At 44.3% G+C, this 21,127-nt stretch overlaps 2 protein-coding genes across 3 annotated transcripts in view; one reads left to right on the top strand and one right to left on the bottom strand.

The window, feature by feature from the left end:
• The window catches only part of COL4A2 (collagen type IV alpha 2 chain), a 147,938-nt gene extending 131,685 nt beyond the window's left edge, over nucleotides 1-16,253 (bottom strand). Inside the window, exons 1-3 of one of the 2 annotated variants that reach the window (XM_066176771.1) lie at nucleotides 16,205-16,253; nucleotides 15,715-15,818; nucleotides 15,517-15,577 (exon numbers count right to left, since the gene is read on the bottom strand). In XM_066176771.1, coding sequence (XP_066032868.1) covers nucleotides 15,517-15,577; nucleotides 15,715-15,758 — 105 coding nt within the window. In that variant the 5' untranslated portion in view covers nucleotides 15,759-15,818; nucleotides 16,205-16,253. The other variant, XM_066176770.1, reaches the window with a different exon arrangement.
• COL4A1 (collagen type IV alpha 1 chain) overlaps nucleotides 16,245-21,127 on the top strand; it is a 122,035-nt gene continuing 117,152 nt past the window's right edge. The window contains exon 1 of the mRNA XM_066176772.1: nucleotides 16,245-16,548. Coding sequence (XP_066032869.1) covers nucleotides 16,486-16,548 — 63 coding nt within the window. The 5' untranslated portion in view covers nucleotides 16,245-16,485. The remainder of the gene's footprint in view (nucleotides 16,549-21,127) is intronic.

Genomic DNA, 21,127 nt, shown 5'->3' on the forward strand with positions numbered 1-21,127 from the left:
CAGGAAGCATTTTTCACATGAGAATCACAAATGTTGGAACACTCTATCAAGTAAGGTTAATGAGGCTAACAACTAGCAGCCAAGGAACATCAAATTAGATGGCATCATGGGTGGATGACAAAAAAAAAAGGAAACCATTTTCCAATTATCCTGAAGGCAAAAATGCTTCTGATGCTCTTTGCCTGCCAACATACATAAAGGGCCACACTTGCCTTTCAGTTACATCTGCAAAATCAAATAACCATCTCTAGGGGAATTGCACAGCATCAGTGACAGGATAACCTGGTCTCTGGGTTTTATGGAAGGTATGCAAGAAATGAGAAAGGAAATTTTTTTTTCCTTAATTGGCTGTGATTAAAAAACTATGCTAATTTCTATATATAAAGTACCTAGATAATGACATAATGAAACTAGTAAACTTGTAACATTGAGCTCTATCATCTACCTTGCAAATGTAAAACAAAAGCTCAGAGACTGATTTTAAAGCTAGATCAATGTGGTTAAATCAATCTGTGTTTATTCTAAGAGTAATCAACTACTGGAAAAAATAGTAGGGGCTGTGGTAGGCTCTTTGGCACCTAAAGCACAAAAAATACAGACAGGATGTTTCTCCAAAACTAGCACTGTAATTCAAACATGAATTACACTCAGGAAATTCTCACAGCCTACTTTATAAATATCAGTCTTGCTTTATATATTCCATGTATTTCTTTACACCAATATGCCACGTGAATCAAGTGCTCTCTATCAAACTGAGCCTGTACTTTCAGCTGATGATAGGCAAGGACTACAGATGAGATATGGAAGACTTACATTTAGTGCTGTAGGTCTCACACAAGTGTAATGTGGGGGGTGTCACAGGACACTCCCTGCTTGCATAGCTTCACCCCAGACATAGCTTCATTGGTTGATAACAAATGTAGGTGACCAGTCTGGGGACATATTCTGACTCACTTTTCCAGGACTCTATTTTCAACTTCTGGTTCTTAGAAATTAAAACTTGGGCCTCCTTAAAGGAGGGAATATGTTTATCAGCACAGACAGAAAGATAAGACATACACAGGACATACAGCTACAAAACCAGCAAAGCCAAAAGATGTACGTGATGTTAAGTCACTCATTATTACCTGAGGGAGGCTTGAAAAGCAGAACTTCAGTAACGATTAACATGAAGTCTCACTGTCAGCACACACTGGAAGAATTTCTATTAATTGTTACCCTGAAAACTAAATCCAGTCAATCCTATTGTGTTCTGTTGCATCCTGCAGCAACTAACAAAAAGTCAAATAGAGCCTGACCAAAGTGTGCTTAAACCCACTGATTTAAAGGGGGTTTCTACAAACATGTTGCACTTTAAATCCTGACTAAAAACATTAGACCATTTGATAGCACACACTAAAATTAGAATTTTCTCTTGAAGACATCATGCTGTTCTGCTTAAAAGCTGGTAGCACAAAATGGCTCTCATAGCACTGTAGTTAATTATTAAAAAACAGTGGAGCCGGGGAAATATTGTGTTTTTAAGCTTTAATTATTTAGACTTAAGTCAACTGGTCATATGTCCTTAATAATTAGACAGAATCCATGCAACAATATACTGAGATCCCACACCACTAAGTCTTTACAAATCATGCTGAATATACTGTCTGGAAACATGTAACCTTTTGGGCCATGTTTAATGCAGCACATAGCAATACAGCACAGAGATTTAAAAAACAAGTTTCAAGTGAGCTGCCTTGGGTACTGTATCTGGCCTGAATAGCAGAAGTCACAGTGTATTTGTAAAATCTCCTGGAGGACTTCATTAGGACCGTTCTTGCCACAGAAACACACAGCTTGCTGAAAGTAACTTTCATATTAGTGATGCAGCCAGCTCAGTAACCTGTAGTGGTGGCAATGCCAATCTGACACATTTCTTTCCCTGTTATTTTCAAAGCTAGAGATGTTACAATTAATATAATGTAACTGTGCCAGGGATGTGTGTACTGAATGCTAATAAGGAGAAAATGGTTATAGACCAAAAGGGAGAATGAGTTCCCTCTCCCTTGTATGTTGGACCAGGCAACACACACCTTCTGCATCATGCAGACTGGGGCATGACTCACAAATTAGCAGATTTGAGGATAACACCAAGTTGGGTGGGAGTGTCAAACTGCTGGAGGGTGAGAAGGTTCTGCAGAGGGACCTGGACATGCTAGATCGATGGCCTGAGCCCAACAGCATGAGGTTCAACAGGAACAAGGGTCAGGTCTTGCACTTTGGTCACAACAACCCCAGACAGAGCTCTAGACTGGGGGCAGAGTGGTTGTAAAGCAGCCCAGAGGAAAAGGACCTGGGGGTGATGGTCAACAGCCCAATGAACATGAGCCGGTGTGTCCCCAAGTGGCCAAGAAGGCCCGTGGCAGCCTGGCCTGTCTCAGCAATGGTGTGGCCAAGCAGGACCAGGGCAGTGATTGTCCCCCTGTACTCAGCACTGGTGAGGCCACACCTTGAGTCTTGTGTCCAGTTCTGGGATCCTCAATTCAAGAAGGACCTTGAGGTGCTGGAGTGTGTCCAGAGAAGGGCAGTGGAACTGGTGAAGGGGCTGGAGCACAAGTCCTATGAGGAACAGTTGAGGGAGTAGGGGTTGTTTAACCTGGAGAAAAGAGGGCTCAGCAAAGACTTCTCACACTCTACAACAATCTGAAAGGAGGGTGTAGCCAGGTGGGGGTCGACCTTTTCTCCCTGGCAACCAGTGACAGGACAAGAGGACACAGTCTTACATAGGGCCAGAGGAGGATTAGGTTGGACATTAGAAAGAAGCTCTTCACAGAAAGCTTGGTGATTCATTGGAATGGGCTGCCTAGGAAGGTGGTGGAGTCACTATCCCTGGAAGTGTTTAAGGAAAGACTGGACGTGGCACTCAGTGCCATGGTCTGGTTGACAGGGTGGTCTTTGGTCGTAAGTTGGGCTCGATGATCTCAGAGGTCTTTTCCAACCTCATTGATTCTGTGATTAACCTGCACCATGACTGCAGTAAGACCAACACCACAGGGAGGGACAGACAGCAAGTCCTGGCTTGCTCACACTCCCTAATTAGTCAACCATGGATTTCACCTTGGGGTTACGTTTTCATAGAATGGCTTGGGTTGTAAGGGACCTTAAAGATCATCTAGTTCCAACATCCCTGCCATGGTCAGAGACACCTTCCTCTGGAACAGGTTTCTCAAAGCCCTGTTCAGCCTGGTCTGGTTGACTTCCAGGAATGAAGCTTCAAAAACTGCTGTGGTCAACCTATTCAAGTGCCTCATTACCCTCACAGTAAAGGATTTCTTCCTAATATCTAATCTGTACCTAACCTCTTCCAGTTTAAAGCCATTCCCCTTTGTCCCATCACTACACGTCTTGATAAAGTCTGTCTTCATCTGTCTTTCAGGCCTCCTTTAGGTACTGGAAGGCTGACAGTTTTTAAGTCAGTCTGTGCAGCTCTGCTGCTGCGGAGGCTGATGGACAATCTGATGCTCCTGCTTGAAGCACAGCTACAGGACTTCACAGCAAACTCCATTTCCAGGTCTCTCACAGCCTTGGTCGTGAGTTCTGTGCTGCAGCTGGGCTCCTCAGGGAGCTGCTCCCTTTTTCTGTTTGTGAAATGCTGGAGCTTTCCCTTTCCTCAACTCTCAAAGTCTTATGGTATTTGTCTTGCTGCTTTTGGACATGCAGAGGATTTTGGGATCAGATCAAAAGGTCAGAAGTCTTTCCTGCTTGTGCTCTAGAGCACAGTTTTTGTGTTCATTGCTCGTTTGAAAGATGCTGGGACAGCTGACACTACTAACAAGACTCTCTGCAAAGGGTAACCAGACTATCTAAAACTATGTTTGGTTGTGAAGTGCCAGAAAAAAAGGAAATTTCTTGAAGCTAAGGCAAAACTGAGTTCATCTTTTACCCAAGAGGAAAAAAAAAGCAAGCAACAACCTTGCACTTTTATTTTAATTCACCATTTTCCCATGTCCTTTCTTAGGAAAACGACTCACTTTTGACAGTAGACAAACTTGGAAATAGGAAGATACAGCAGGATTTCTGAGATTAAACAGCAAGATTTCTGCCGCTGAAAAAACTTCAGGTCAATCTGACCACAAAAAAAAAAAAAAAGGAAAAAAAAAAAATAATGGTCTGAGGTCTGGCTTCTTAGCTACTGAGGAATAGGACTTTCCTCAAAGAAAAGACTAAATTTATATTTACAGAAAAGCTGCAAACCCTGGGGGATCTTTAGATGACAATAAAATAATTTTAGGATGGTCCCTGTCCTGCTCTTAAATAAAAAAAAAAATTCTCGTTTTTTCCGTATGTACATAAATGGGTTTGTGGAGTTTCTGCACAGCCAAACGGGGCTGCCCATTACCTGCACGCAGCACTGTAATCTCCCTACGGGCTGTGTCTGCAGGGTAAGTAGTGAAACTACTTGGCAAGTGCATTTTTTTATATACTTTTTTCTTCTGAGGAGGGTGAGCTTTAATCCCCACAAATTAATTATGCTATTCTATGAAGTTATGTGCCCTTGTCCTAATGGAACATTCTTTTTAGAGCCTAATGAAAGATCAGTAGCCTCAAGTCTAAGAACACGTGTCCAGGGTGGATCTCAGTCTCCCCCTCATTCATAACGCGTGATGACTGCACTTCAGTTCCTCTCTCCTTGTTTACACACGTTACTGACTTTATTGAAGACAGTGAATGATACATGACTAATATGGAAATCATGCTGAATGAAAATTAAATACCTTGAAGAAGTAGTAAAAATTACATCATCCATAATTTGAGATGGTATAGTTCCACTGCAGCTGACAAGCCTTATGGAATTAATCTCATGGAAATTGGATTCTATACACAAAGAGCTCCCAACATGCCAGTATGATGTTTCTGGCTGTCTGTGATTTGGTCATAGTAACTGCTGTATGTTTTTCCTTGGAAAAAAAAAGAACAGACCAGTTGGTTCAAAGCATGAAGCAGCGCAGGATCACACAAGCATGTTGCTGTAGGGCTCACATGAATCCTTACTCAGACAAATTCAAGACTACAGCCCAATCTTCAAAGTGATTTATGATACAGCCTCAAGCTACCTTACTAATCACCCATCTACTCACTTGTGGTTCTATGTGATACTGTGTCCCTAAGGGACAATACGAACCTCAAGCAAGAGATTAGAGTTGTAAAAGCAGAGGTAACATTTTCTTGAAGAATGGCTACTATATTATGCCCTTGAAGACACAAAAACAATTATTATGAGCAAGTAACAACAAGGAGAGTTTGAAGTTTCCCCTCTTACACAGAAACATAATCAGATCAGTGTTGGGCAGATCATGCATTGGATGGATGGTGTAAGATGTTTGGATCTCAACTTGATGACATAAATTCATAAAAGGAAATAAATGTTAATGAGAAAAAATTATTTTTCCCTGGATTTTCCCAGTCCATCAACCATATAGGCTAACTTAAATAATAATTTCTTAAAAGGCATTCAGGTATAGAGGGTTTGACGTGTAAAAGTTACCATATTTCACTCTTTTTGAGTCTAATTTGAGTCTGTTTACTCAAAAGAAAGGCTACTGGATCCTTTTAGTCCTACAGTCACAGAAGGGACTGAGTCTCATGGAGTTCTCTCTTTATTCTCTAAGACTGAGGTAAAAGCTAAACAGATGATCTTATGGTAGACTTTTTTTTTTAAAGGCAGTATTAATAGCTTAATAGCTAAGGCAGCAAGGCTGTGATTCACAAAGAAATGAAAACCTCCTGCCATAGGAAAGAAGTGGAAAAGAAAAGTAAGACAGAAACCTAGACTGGAAGCTGGTATTGTGTGACTGACAACTGGTAAACTCCAGTTTACATCAAATTAATCAATTAAAATCCTTACCTTCTACTACTCACCTGTCCTTGACTGCATTCTAAAACCACAAGGTAAAAGAGCCCATTTTTGCCATGCCCCTTACCTATTCCATGGAAAATCTCTCTGGAGAGTGGGGCAGCTGAAGAAGATGCGCTGCAGTGTTGACACTCCAGAACAGATTAAGGTGCAGTTGGGATGTTCAACACAAGCCAATAAAACAAGTTAGTAGCTACATATTCTTGTCACTGTCCTTTTGTTGAGGACTACTGTTGGATCTAATCTCCAACAACAGGACGGGGCAACTGAGACGCGTTCCACGAGTTTTTTATTTCATTATCAGTCTCAGTCTCAGTGGAGACATAAAAGATGGTAAAACTCACGCCATAACAACAGAAGCCAAAGCTGTCCTTGTTACAAGGCCTTTTGAAAGTTTTTTAGCCAACAGGCTAATGCTGAAAGCTTACAAGCATCTACTTAGGCCAATCAATGAACACTACATGTACACTTCACAGCATACAATAGTTGCTTGTTTTATATTTTTTGCAGCTCAGAAACTTTCTATGCTCCAAATATTTAAAGGCCTAAAATTCAACTCGGTTTCAAACCTCTACCTATGTAAGCTTATTGCAACGCTGTGAAAATCCTCTGCTTTTTCAGTTCCCACAGACTACTTTTCCTAACACTTAGGATGAGTAAACAGTTTTTTGATACCTCTGCTTTTGCAATCTGACTTTGACCTGTTGTCATTCACACCTTCTTATATGCTTGTTTTTGTCCTCTATTCTGCTTATATGAAGTGTAAGTATTTTGCTTATATGAAGTATCAACAGATAAGGCATGATAATGCCATGAATCATCATATAAAGCTTAAAACAAAACTATCAGGAAGGGTTTGGGTCTTTCATGGCACAAATTTCCTATTTAAATGGGTGACAGTGCTGCTCAGTTCTTTCATTCCATTCTTACTCAGGTAAAACTCCCCAATACAATGATGCACGTGAGAAATGAGAGCAGGCCCTGACTTCCAGCCCGTCAATGTCAGTCTGAGGCACACAGCCTCCATGTCTATAATAATGTATTAAGGAGCCCTGTGCCCCACAGCCTGACCATTTAGCTGTCAGAATGGTCTCACGAATGCCTGCAGTTGGGCTAGGGATTTTTTCCTTGCTTTGCTTGCAAAGACAGTTTTGGCCACGGTGCAGGAGTCAGCATAATGTAAGGAACACAGGCAGTCTCTAAGGGGCCACCCTGTTTTGGAAACTAAAGAGGCTTTTACTGTTATGGACATGGACAGACTGTGCCAACTGACCACAAGGCAGAGAATACACCTGGGACTCTGTGGTTTACTGTAAGGGACACAGCCAGAGAGGGAGCAGCCTCCATGCCTTAGTGAGTTAAGAGGTAACAGATGTGCTGGCTACCTCATGGGCATGAACAGAGGTCAGAAGACTTGGACAACTTTACACCGACTTCTTCACACCCATTTTTTAGCACAAACCTGCAAAGCACCTGGTGGAAACGTAGCCTCAGCCCCACGCTGCAAGGAAAATTCACTTCCTTCCAGCGAGTGTCACTTAAGATTTTCTGAGTTTCATGCAGAGACGTTTGGGCTGTTTCCAGCAGACTGTTTCTCTGGCTGCCGGCTTGGGGAGATATGCAGGCTTCCCATGCTCCATGGCCCCAGCGGCTATTCCCAGCCCTGTGCGGGTGCGGCATTCCTTTCTGCCCACTCCCTTTGCCGAGGCTCAGCCCAGGACACTCCAGTAGCTCTCATAAGCAGCTCCACTCTTCTCCCGGAATTGCACCCTGGGGTCTCGGTACATGTGTTCAGGATGCCGTGAGACTCAGACCAGGTGTCTGAACATCAATTACACGGGGTCAGTGAGGCTGCAGCTTGAATGTGGGAATGCCTTTCCTCATCCATATGCAGCATGCCCGGAGACTGCACAGATGGATCAGCAGGAGCCAACACTTCGCTGAGAGCAAGACACACACCAGTGTGACAGGGAAAGCCTGTGAAGCTTTCCCAGTTTCCTGTCCCTACCTTGGAAAACCATTCTGCTCCCCACAGCTGCAAGGCACAGCAAGCATGGGCAGGACCTGACAGTGGAGAGCCATGTGGTACAGGCAGAGAATTGACAATTTGTACAGATGCCTTTTTTCCTTCTTTTTGTCTCTGATCAACAACAGGTTTGTTTCCAAGCCTGTGTTTCCACAGAGGCCTGGGGTGTGCACCAAGGCGGTCAGCTCTGCGTTGAGCCAGGAGCTGCAGCCTTCAGAGGATAGACAGAAGGGCAGCCACACTGCTCAGGCACCAAGGCAGGTCCACAAGGTCCCAGAGCTCCACTGGATGTAACAACTCATGAGCTCAAAGCTGCGCTTTGTGACAAGTCTTAAACCTGAGGCAGTTAGTTGTTTAGTAATGACACAAACTAGAAGACAATAAGAAAACCACCAAAACCCCCAACTGCAGAACAAAACAGATGTATCCAAAATCTTTGGATAGCTTTGGATGCTTTGCCCAGCGTTCCTTTTCTGTATACAGCCTGGTTATATATTCAAGTAATTTCGATCAGACTTTTAAAGGTCTAGTGAACGATAAAGGAAAAGTATACTTGGAATAAAGGAATTATTATTTGACTCCATCATCTAATAGTGAGAAGAGATGTGGGTTAGATCTGCAGCTAGGACCTGCCAAAAATAAGCCAAGCCCTATTTATCTGAATGATCTTTACTTGCTAACTTCAGAAAGCTACTTCAAAATAAAGGTTGGGATCATTTACAAATAAATAGGATGCCTGAAATATCCCAGTAAGCGTGCATCCTTGGTAACTGATACGATCTAAATGTTCTTCTGATCTTGTGTTTCTAAAACAAAAATAGAACTTGTTAGTAAGTTTATATTGGAAATCAGGGGGTTTTCTTGACCAGAAATCCCCTGTTGAGGAACTACTCCTGGAAAGATACACCAAATGATGCTGCCCTTCCAATTAATATAGAAGGCTCTGGTCAATTTTTAATTCTGTTCTAGCCCTCCTAAAACATGCTGATTTCCATAAAATTGCCACAAATTTTAAACTTACACATCTGCTTTTCCAGCTTCCTGGCCTCCCTGCAGCCAGCTGGGCTGCACCAGGACCTGCTGGCTGCCTCTGCCTCAGGCTCGCTCCATCCCACCCCAGGGGAGCCCCGGCTCTGCTCAGCGGGCGCGGGGCCAGCTCCGGGTGCAGCTGCACTCCCAGAGTGGTGTGAAATGAGCTGTGTGGGAAAAAGCCTGTGAGGAGCGGGGCTTCCCCCTTGGCCTGCCAGCAGCCTGGGAGCTCGGGCCGAATGCGGGGCCTCAGTGCTGACCTGAGCTGTGGTCAGCCATGCCTGTGCCAGGCCACCCCGACCTCCTCCGCCCGTGGGCAAATACCCCAGCCTGGCCTCTGCCCGTCTCCATCCCCATGGCCCTGCCCTGCCCTGCCCTCCAGGGCTGTGTCTGCCCTTGGTGACCACCTTGGACCCGCTGGAGGGTTACAGGTCCTGCCCACCTCCCCACCCTGTCCATGGTCTCATGCCTCCAGGCTCCCCTGCCCACTGGGAGCAGCAGCCCGCTCTGCTGCTGCCCAATCCACAACCACATCATCCCTCTTTCCTGGCAAGCACAAAGTAAAGGCAGAAACTGAAAGACAGCATAAAACCAGGTGTGTTCAGAAGATGCAGCAGCTTAGTCAAACACTGTGACTGTCAGAGGGGAAACTGCAACAAAAACAGGATTCTGCTGAAGTCGGGCAAATTAATCACACAAATGCAAGTTGGCTCATGAACTGTGAGAGCATTTTTCCTTGCTACACATTGTTTCTAGGGTGTGAAAACAAGGAGCTACCTTTGCCTCAAATCAGCAACTTCAGCTTCCAAATGGACAAAAAAGGGCACTTGGAAACCAATAATGTTGGTCCTTGGTCACTCAGAAATATTTGCATGATAAAGATCACATACTTTCACTGTGAGCTGAGTCAACTGCTGCTATCAACTATGTGCTGCCATTTTAAAGAAAATAACTGTTGATAAACATCAGGAAATACTGCAAATTTCACTGTGCTTTTTACTCCTGAGGAGCAAACAGGGTACTGTGAATAAAGCAAGGCATGAGAAGATAAGCTACCTTCTTAGGCAAAACGATGTAAGCTACTAAATTAACATTGAACTCTCAGATCATCTTGGATCAGTACAATATGATAGGAAGAATGTTCCCCTCCTTGGCCAACTTTTGACTTGTCAAAACAAAAGCAAAGAACTAATTAAGAATAATCTAGTCTCAAACAAGAAATGCATTATTGCAAAAAAAAAAAAAAAACCAAACCTAAAATCATCAGTAACACAAAATGTGCTCTGAACTACTGAATTAAAATATGTATAAAAATGTGTTTGCTTATAGCATAACTGAATAAGCCACAATGCAGCTTTACATTTTGGGTAAGGCAATATATATTTGGACCAACAAATAATTTTTTGTGCAAAATTTAAAAAATTACATAGCAGGTTTAGTATCATAATGCATGAAGGCTTCTTGTGGTAAAATCACTACACAATAAAAGCCAGAAGTCCTACCTTAAAAGCTCAAGGAAAAGCAATGATGAATTTCTGAAACTGCTTCAGCTATTTTCAGACTAAGGCGAAAAAACAAGTTCATTTTATTACATGACAGTTTACCTAGTCAGGGTTCTTGTCACTCAGTATCAACAGTTTAACTCTGAGAATTCTGGAAGGCTGACAGAACTCTCTCTATTTTGTTGCCAAATGCAGCATGACTATATGATAGGCCAGTTAATAACTCAATAAAATAGACCTTACTTGAAAATATTATAGTAAGTATTTTTTGAACATAATTCTGATCTATAAAGAAGAAAAAGTGAGTAAAGAACTTATGTGTCACTTTGCAGAGAGAGTTTATGAATACATGCAAGAAACTTCTCATCATCACTAACTTTAGGCAGATACAAGATTTTGCTTTTGGTGTAACCTGTCTTTTGCCCTTGCATGAATAACTTGAATTAGTTATATGATATACCGGATATGACTGTGTACAAAGCACAGACTCTCTCATTTTTTCCACACAGACATAGAACAAATGACTCTTAAAGAAATCTTTCAAGAAAGAATGATTAATTAGTAAATTAGAATCAGTACCAGTTTCATAGGCATGGCAGAAAAAAAGCATTTCAAGGAAGAATCTGAAAAGTAACAAGGAAAAGACGCATTTATGGAACTCTCTTACACATGAGTGGGGCAGACAGCAAACAAGAAAAGAGGGACCAAAAATAAGGAATTCAAAGCTATCAACCATGACTACATTTTCATGTGTGCAATACTAACTGTGAATGTGTTTGTCTGTCTGGCATCATATGATGCTGATGGGAGAAGTCATGGCTCTTAAAAAACCATAAATTCCTACTCAGGCAGTCATCTTGCTGCCCGCCCACAAGGTGATACAAACTCTGCGACCCTCATCATCAAAAAAGCAGTGCCAGACCAAGGCATGGCTGCTGATGGTGGTGGAAATGAGGGGCTTTGCCTTGGGCAGCTGCCACCTTCTGCATTCAGGATTTCTCATAGCTCCTCAAAAGAGATGCCCCTTCCTGTCAGCTCCATGACTGAACATAAAAGAAGTCCTCTCTAAACTCCCCAGTAATTCTTCCAAGGTTCAAAGAAATTTTGAATAAAGAAATCAGATGTGTTAGGAGGGTCCCCAAATGCTAGTGAGTTTTTCAAAGTATCATTTTTCTGTCTGATTTTCTTATGGAACACCACTCTCACTCAAAGATGAGCCCAACCATACACTTATTCGATCAGACATAAACAAATTAATGTCTGTCAGTGTGGATAAACCTGTGGATAAATGAAGTTGTTCTAAACTAGGATTGCAATGTATCTTTTTGGGGAATTTCCTAGGCTATTTCTGAAGCAGCTCACAGGTAGGGAGCCTGGTATTTCCAGGAAGATGTGAATTCACTTTGCATTCACTAAGTAAGTAATGTAGCAGATGAAATCAATACATCAGATTGATGCCTCCTTCCTAGATCAGCTGGGCAGTATGCCTGCCTTATCACATTTTTCATACTGCGATCCCAGTGCCTACATTTACAGTAGACATACTAAGCAGGATGGGCCAAGTGATTATTCCACCCTGGCTTCTTCAGCCTGGAAATCCTGTGTTAATGTAAAAAGCCCTACTGTTCCAACCCGACAAAACTTTCCAGATGGAATAGAACAGGACACATCTGGGAAAACCTGGATGTGAGATAGCCCAGAGCACTGACACATTTTAACTTAGAGCAGTAACTAGGGCACCCATGTCAGCAATCTAAATTCACTATGAAACCAATACAAGCAGTACACTGTACTGTTGGTTTTATTTTGCTTTTAAAGCATTATTACTTCTCCCACTTGTTGACATCCTCCATGATATGTCCCCTTGCAATCTCACAGAAGTGAAGTGAATTATATCTCATGCACTATTTCAACTGTTTTCTTTCTATATATCTATAAATGGTCTCCTGTTAAAATGATATGTGTGATCTGCTACTTGCTGTTATTTTTGCAAATGTTATTCAAACTCACTCTGTCTCAATTTTCTTTCTTTGATCTGACAGTTATTTAATTTCCTTCTTTGCTGGATATTGCTCTCACCTGAATATAACTTGGAAAAAAAGTAACTTTTGTTAGAGGCAGTTTAAAAAATATACTAAGAGGACACCAATAAAGGAATTAAATGTTACAAAACTACTTAGGGAAAAGTGTTCTTTTTGTAAGACAAAAGAAAAAAATCGACATTAGCAGAAGATACATTGTCTCTGAAGAGGAAAAAAAATACCTAAGAACTATATTTTTGATGTAGTATTAGCAGGGACAGAAAGGGAGAAGAAATCTGTAAACTTGGTTGAACTTCAGGTAGTTAATAGTACTTAATTTTATTTAAGCCACGTGAATTATTAAATCTACAATTCAGAGTGGTTCCAAAGTTACTTGAGGCCTTTAACATGACTATCCAATGTATGCCAAAGAGTGCTAAAGATAACTGAGCCTGATCCACTCCATTTGGCTGTCTCTCCTGTCACTTCCATTCCAGGACTTCTCTTCCTTAGTCCTTCAAGCCTGCAACCAGCATCCTCTTCTCTTGCCAGAGACATCATTTTTTTCTCTCCAAGTTCTCTAATATCCTAAACATCCTCCTTCTTTTTCTTCCTCTCATTCCTTTTTCTGCTGAGAAACATCCGTCTCCCTAACAGCCAGCAGCAGCCTGCCAGGCAACACATTCAGTCAAACTGTGAGTTCCGCTTTTCCTCTCTCCCTCTTTCCTGGCCTTTCCTTAGTCTCCCTCCAGTTTCTTCCTATGTGCAATTTTTCTCATTCAACACCACTTATGCTCAGCAGCTGTAACTCTTTCACATATATATGGCTGTCAAAGTCAGCAGCTCTGCCTGTCTCATTACAGGCAGAACCATGACTTTTAAGACCTGGTCCTACAGACTCTAATAACTCATAGCAGTTTTTTTAATTCAAGCTAATAAAACACTTCATACCATTAGCACATTGATAAGTGTAAAAAGTAGGAGAAGATTCAGTGTGACAAACAGGATTACAATATAAAGAATATGACTGCCAGCAATTCTGGAAATTATTCAGGTGCTGCTTCCCACCAACACCCACTTTGTCACTTTGCAAACATATTTGATCAGCGTGATCACTGCAAGGAGAAGCCCAACCCTCCTCCCACCCCCAGCTGGCTGCTTCTAAGCCCATGCCAGCCCAGGCTTCTATGAATACACGTGATGATCTGACCCAGGATAAAGTTAGCTCTCAGCCCTCTTCTGTTTTGGGATAGTGATTAGTACAAACAAGGAATTTTCCAATTCAGTTTACCACACGACTACAGAAAGACCTGGGCTGGCCAAGGGAAAGGAGCAGCATATGAGTGGAAAATAGGATAAATATCGTGGTGGCAGTGCAGCATAATTTTTCATGGAAACATGACCAGACTTCCCCATTCACATTCACTGGGGTGTGTAATCTCCTACACAGCCACCACCTTAGGAACTACTAAATCTGAGAAATTAAACCTTCATGCAAACCAATTAACTTTTTCAAGATTCTTTGGGAAAACCAGCATGTGGAGTTTCAAGCAGCCATGATCAGACTGCATCCATTAACCAAGACATCTTAAACACCTCTTCTGTATACCTCAATTTTAACATCACAGCCTGCAGTCTACTGTAACATCACGAAGGAGAATGAATTAGTCCATGCTATAGCTAAAACTCAGGTATCGTGCTATGCACACTACAACACAATTTCATAAAAGAGGAGTCCTAATGACACTGGTTTATGTCAACTGATCCCAGTGATATCATTACTGGGAATAAAACATTTGCAGTAATCAGCAGCCTGCTCTGGTTTCTGTAGCACATGGTAATTTTATCATCCATTCAGCACTATGCAGCAGAACAATGTTTGTATCTAAATGAGGCAAAGACAAGCAGCACATGACATGGCTCTTGCTCCTGTCCCTTCCCACTGGGCTGTGGGTCCCCAGCCAGACAGCTCTTGCTCAGGCATGATGTGGAGAGATCAACCATCCACACAGGCTGATGGGCAAGCACTACATACAACTGCAGCTGGACTGCAGGATTATCATACGTCACAACACCTGCTGCGAAAGCCCTAGTATTTCCCATTCCTTAACACAATATTTCCCATTCCTTAACACACTATGCCATCTCACCACAAAGATGTGGCCTATGATCGCACATCTATAAGGAGTGGAAAGTCATAAAGTTGCAGACAGTAGGATTATAATATAAGTAGGATAGCTTTTGAAAAAATGTAATCAAGGTCCCACTAGCACATGACCACAGAGCCTTACTCACACTTGTGGCTGACCAATAAATGCAGCCACAAGCCAAGCCTACCAACCTCAGTCTCCTATATTCAGGCCTGATTCCAAAATCTATTCCCATTAATGACAATCTTTCCATTAAACTCACCAAGCTTTGTAACATGCAAATGCTGCACTCTCCTATACATTATCTCTCACATCTTTCACATCCTTGTGACAATGATGCAAGAGTTTAGTAACTTCTGCTTACATCAACAACTCAGGGAGATAGCTGCAACCTGTATGGTACATAACACCTGTTTTTGGATTTAACAATTTAATTCAAACAACGGTTTATTTATAAACTCTGACTTGTAGAAATAAGCTTCACAGACCTCAGATGAGGTTTGTATGTAACTGAAGACATTTCACCTGCAGGTTAACTTTACCAAAGCACTTCTTGCTATCTACAGCACTGCATTTCTGGTGTGTTTCTTACAAAAAAAAAGAAGTTGTTGGGTTTGTTTCACTATCGCTTTAACAAACTACCCAATTTGAGCAAAATTAACAGTGGAATACTACAAACAACCTGACACTTGGAAGCATTATGCTTCTCTGCCGAACATCATTTTGTTGAAGGCAGCAATCTGTAAGGCTTGAAGAGATGACTTGTTAGTTGTTACTTTTAATAGAAAGATAGATAAGCCATCTGGCAAGGAAAACGCAGTTCCTCACTTATTGGTACCACGGAAACTGCTTTTTCCTTCTCTTCTCAGTAAAAGTCAAAAGACGTTTTACTTACGGCGTCCACTTTGACGGCTGACAGCACAACTTCCATCAGGATCAGCAAAAGTCCCGTATCCCTGCAGGGAAAGGTGAATAAGGACGATATTGTTTTAAGCCAGTGCAAAACAAGCACGTGATAACGCTACGCAGTTAAAGGTGACAATACGACTTTAAAAAAGTTATTTCCAAAAGCCTACCGAGCGGAATTACTTACTGACAAAGGAAAATACGTGCACTGGGAAGCTGCGGGATGTCCATTTTCGCTCCTTGCCTGGCCGGGGGCTCGGCTCAGGGCTCCCTCCCGCCGGACGGCCACCCCTGCAAGGCAGAGAACAGCCCGCTCGTAACGCCGCTCCCCCCGCCGGAGGTCTCCGGGCTGGGCGACGCCGCTGCCGGAGCAGGGAGCGGCCCCACCGGCCGGGCCGGGCCGGGCTCCGATCCGGGGGGAGAGAGGGCTGTCGCGCCGCTCCCCGCACGGAGCGGAGTCCTCCCGGCGCGCAGGCACCCGCGAGGGCGCGGACCCCGACGGGCCGTGCAGAGCCAGCGCCCCCGGCCCTTCCCCGGCCCCTTCCGCCGCCCGCCCCGCGCCCGCTCCGCACCGCTGCGCTGCCGTACCGTGCCCTCCCGGGCGGCCGCGGCCGTGTGCGGCGAGGAAGCGGCGCGCCGCCCCGCTCCGCCCGCGCCCCCCGCGGCCCACCACGCACCCGCGGCGGGGACGAGGAGGCGGAAGAACTGCGGTCAGCGGGGAACGGGAGCGGGCGAGGTTGAGCCCTCCCAGGGTCCCCGCCCGGAGGGGAGGAGAGGGGGGGCTGCCACCGCCCATCGCGTACGGCGAGTCGAGTCCTTCGCCCCCGAGGCATTGCAGGCGCCGCGGCCGCGACGGAGGGAAGAGACGCGCATGTGGGGCCGGCCCCGCGGAGCCCCACTCTGAGTCGCCGGCGCCCCGCCGCCCAGGGACCGACGGCGTGCTGCGGTGCGCGGCAGCATGCGGCTCTGGCTGGGCTTCGGGCTGCTGCTGAGCGCCGAGCTCAGCGCCGTCTCCGCCGCGGTGAGTACCCGGGGGCGGCTCCTTCGGGCTGCGCGATCGGGTGCACACGCGGGACTCTCTCACGGGGATACCCGGGAGCGGGACGGGACGGGGAGCCGGCGTGGGGCCTCCGCTCTCGGGGCAGTGGGGCAGCCAGGTGGGCTTCGCGCGGATGCCCGGCTGCCCTGCCGCTCCGTGGGGCTGCGCCTGCCTGCCGGCTCTCCGCGGGCGCGGAGCGGAGCGGGGCGGCCGGCACCGCGCGGGGATGGCAGCGGGGCTCCGGCGGGGACGGGCCCCGCAGTGTTCTCCCACGGCCCGGCACGGAGCGCCGCTGACTGGGGAGGGAATAGAAAGCACGCACCCAACCGGGAGTGAAAAGTAGCGAGTTGTGTTTCCACGGTAAAAAAAAAAAAAAAAAAACCCAAACAAACAAAAAACCCACCAAACTTTAAAAAGTAAAAAAGAAACAGTAATAGTTTAGATTTGACTGCTTAGCACCAAAGTGCTGTGCACGCTGCCTTTGACCCCCGCGATGGGCAGTAAGCTGGGGACTGGGAAGGATCCTAATGTTAATGGTTAAAGTTGGATTTTGGCATCTTTCCGGACGGAACTAGATTGTGGCATACATAGACTTGTAAAATCGAAAGCATGCAAGTAGTCTGAAAGTTTTTCTAAGGGAGCTAATTTTACCACTGTGATAATAGCTATTTGCTGTCCGTAAGTCTAAAGGACTCTCTTTTTCCTGGCGCTCCTGAAGTATTTGGGCTGTTCCTTCTGTACGTCTAAGTAAAGGGTAGTTAACACAATGATTTGAAATACGTTATCTTTTTGTGTCTCCTTGTTTCCTTGAATTTGGTTAGGTTGATACTGTATTAGTGAAATTCAGGAGTGCAGAAAACTTGTCAGTAGCTGTAGACACATGGCTTTTTGTTATGCTTCCTGCTATAAATGTAAGATCTTGTATTAACATTTCAATCAACAATGGACCTATGGGAAAGGGTTATTTTAAGCTTTTCTGCAATTTCAGATGAAATTAAGCCCTATAATGAATTTTGATATCTCTGTGTGACCAATGAGATGGTATGTATGTATTGAATCAACTGAAGTAAGCAGTGCACTGAACTTCTGATGTCTTGTCTGTTTCTCCTAGGTTGATAATATCAGGCTTACTGTTACTGCAATAAATCGCTCAGTGGTGAATCCTCTTAGGCAATTCACCATCACTTGGCATTAAGCTGATTAAATTGTATTCCTTAACATTATAATTAATTTTAATTAATTAGAGTATTTTGAAGTAAACTATATACATTTGAATTCTGAATTTGGTATATCTAGAGAGAAAAATACCTATCTGTGAGAAACATTCCCACCTTGTGCTGTAGAGTGAAGTCATTGGGTAAACCATGACTGTCAATCAAAGACAGAAAACTATGTAGGGATGAGGTGCTTATTAAAAGAAGATACAAACATTAGTATGAGTTGTACAATTTGAGGGCTTCTGTAGCAACTGCGAAGAGGCTCTGTTTTAGAATTGTGTGGCATGTGCTGGATAAATTATTCCATTAAAATCAAGATTTCTTAAAATGTAACCTGAAGCTGTTAATTATTTTATGAAGCTATTCTTGTAATTAACTGTTCTTTGTGTGTTAAGCTGACTGCAGATTTACAGTTCCTCTTCAGTGGCACCAGAAAACACAAGTATGCAGTGGAAGTTGAGCTCCTTGCAGCTTTATTGCCTTAGATAAACTTTCAGCTGTACATGGGTGGCCTTTCAATCAATTCAGTTCTGCTGGCATTGTCCCCAGCTCCACACTGTTGCCTGTCACTAGCAACCACACAAAAGGTGATGGAGATGACTGTTAGCCTGCACCATACCACGTGTGGGTGGTGATGGAGAGGCTGCTCTTTGGAGATTCTTGAGCTGGGCTGATGCCTGTGCATGATTGTGGCGGAGTGGTGTGAAGCACTCTACACCTGGGCAGCACCTGTTCTGCTTTCAGAGAGCTGGCAGAGCTGACCCAGTGCTCACATTGTCCTCAGATTAATGTGTTCCCACTGTTTACAGTTAAAGAGTAGTTGTATTAGCAGAAGATTGTGTGGTAGGGAAGGTTGTAGCAGTACTTTTTGCAATAGGCTGAATGCAGCAACCACTTTTCAGCAGGAAAAAAACAATGCTGGTTCCCTCCTTCCCAACGTAGCTTCTATTTATTGGCTAGTCCAGTCTTCTTCTTTTTTTTTTTTTTTTTTTTTTTTTTTTTTTTCTTTTTTTTTAATGGCGGTTGTGCAGCCACAATCTTCTTAATTGTACCATGGCCTTCATCACAGAATTGATGAGGCTGGTGGGCACCTTGGAGATCATCTAGTGCAACCCCCTGCTCAGAGCAGGGACAGCTGCAACAAGGCTGCTGAATGCTGTGTCCCACTGAGTTTTGAGTATGTCCAGGGATGGAGACTGCTCGACCCCTGTAGGCAACCTGTGTCAGCAATCAGTCACCATCACAGTAAATGTTCCTTCATATGTGCATCGCGGTTATTCTAGGCTTGAGACCGTCCATGCCTGTGAGCACATGCAAGGGTGGTAGAAGCAGCTCATGCTGTGTTGGTGGTGGTGATTCTGCAGTCTGTCAGGGCTGACAGGGTGAAAAAGTGTTTTTATCTCTGACATATCTGTGATTAAATACATACAAGGAGATTTGGAAGGACTGCTCTGACAGAGGCATTTGATGTAGAAAAGCCAGCCCTGAGCCAGCAACTGTCATGATCACCTGCCTCAGTACAGAAGGAGGGAGCTGTTCTGTTGCAGCTCCCACTGGTTTTAATGTGGCACTGTAAGGTGCTTCCAGATGTGACACTGGAAGTTCAGTGTTCTTTATTCTGATCAATTATAATGAAAATAGTTAATTAGGGTTTATCTGGGCTTTTGTGCTGTTCTGCGTTCTTCTCAGGAGATTCATTTTCAGGTTACAATGAGAGAGTTGAAGACAGGGCAGTAGATTAAGATGTTTCCAGGTCAGGATAAAACACTGCTCCCATGAGACGGTTACAGGAGAAACTTGTTTTGATGGATCTCTGCAGGGGCTCTCACTTCTGACACTCTTCAGGCTGCCATTTCCTTTGGAGAATGTCTGTTTCCTAACATTAGTACTGCTTGGTTGGGAGTTGACAGTGCCATGGAAATGCCTGTTTCATGTTTTGGTACCTTGTCCATGCTGCTGCAGTGCTGGTCCTTGCGCTGCATGCAGTAGAGCGAGATCTTCAGCTGCACTTGAGCCCTGGGATAAGTCACGCAGGTGGATTGACCGCCATGTAGACACTGTGGAGTGGAGGGGCGCTCCTGGCCACCACTGCTCAGAAGTAGGCTTAGCATTCTCTCCAAGTTCCCAACCAATCTCCCTTTTCTACTTTTAGTCTTGGTGAAATGGGTGCTGGGACAGAGCTGGGAGCAAGCTCTGTGGAACCAGAGAACTAATGGAACTTTATGGAGCTAACAGGGAAAGGCATGCCAGCACAGTGATAAAAGTACGCACAGATTCTTCCACAAGGGCAGTGCTGATTCCACCAGTGTTACTTGAGCTGAGAGTGTGGTGGCAACTGGGGATGCACTGGTGGGGGGCCGGGAGGTTCCTGCCTCTGGGTAAGCCCTGGATAAAGAGTGGTCCTGTATGTGGCCAGGCAGAGACAGCTCTGATGTATTGTCCTCATGCCTTCCTTGCATCACCTTTCCTGTTTTAACTTTATGTTTGGGAGTGCATTCTGACACATGCAGTTAGAAGCCAAAAGCAAAAGGAATTTAATTGCTTCCAACTAATCTGACCAATTTTTGTATTCTCTTTTCATTAAAAATGTGATTTACTGAGATGAAGATGTACATGGCACATAAACCAAGAGCAGATAAAAAGAATGACCTGGGCTTTTGGTATGTGGTTGAAGAGAGGTCATATGACTGAGTATGAATCATTGGTAGCACTTCACTTGGGTGTGCTTTTTCTAATGAAGTAGGGCAGGGTTGGGCAGCAGGTCGTGTCCAGGACTGCCATGTCTTTGATGCTGAGACACGTATTCCCTGAGACCATCTGACACCTTTGTCCCTAATGTCCTCGAGGTCTTGACAATACCAATATTATGTTTAATAAACTCTGGCAAGGGTTAATTCAGGAGGGAGATATGGTCACTCTGGTTCCAAAAATATGGCCTGAAGGGGATAAAAAAACCCCAAATGGTTTCTAATGAGGTTTGGTTGCCGCTGCCGGGCTGTGGTGGGGTGTAGGAATCTGAAGAAGAGAAGTGCAGTGCTCCCTTTTCCTCCTATTGGAGCAAGATGTCTTGTCAGGAAGAGGTATAAGATCTGGGGTGGCTGAGGGTGCTCCAGAGAGGGTCACGAGAGCTTGGGCAAGGAGGGTGGCCTTCCAGCTTGTGGCGAGCAGTGCTTGCTGGGGAAGTGGAGGAATGGTGGGCATGGGTTCACCTGTCCCAGCAGTGGAGGTTGTTACTCAATACGTACACACAGAAAAATGCATGGGCACTTCTGAGGATAAGGGGACAGGCCTGGTGACTCCTTGCTCCCAAGGGAATGTCTTTATACCTGTTATCCTTTCTGCTG

The sequence above is a fragment of the Chamaea fasciata genome, unplaced genomic scaffold (genome assembly GCF_029207755.1).
Source record: "Chamaea fasciata isolate MVZ Bird 193981 ecotype frontalis unplaced genomic scaffold, bChaFas1.0.hap1 SCAF_2, whole genome shotgun sequence".
Classification (NCBI taxonomy): domain Eukaryota; kingdom Metazoa; phylum Chordata; class Aves; order Passeriformes; family Sylviidae; genus Chamaea; species Chamaea fasciata.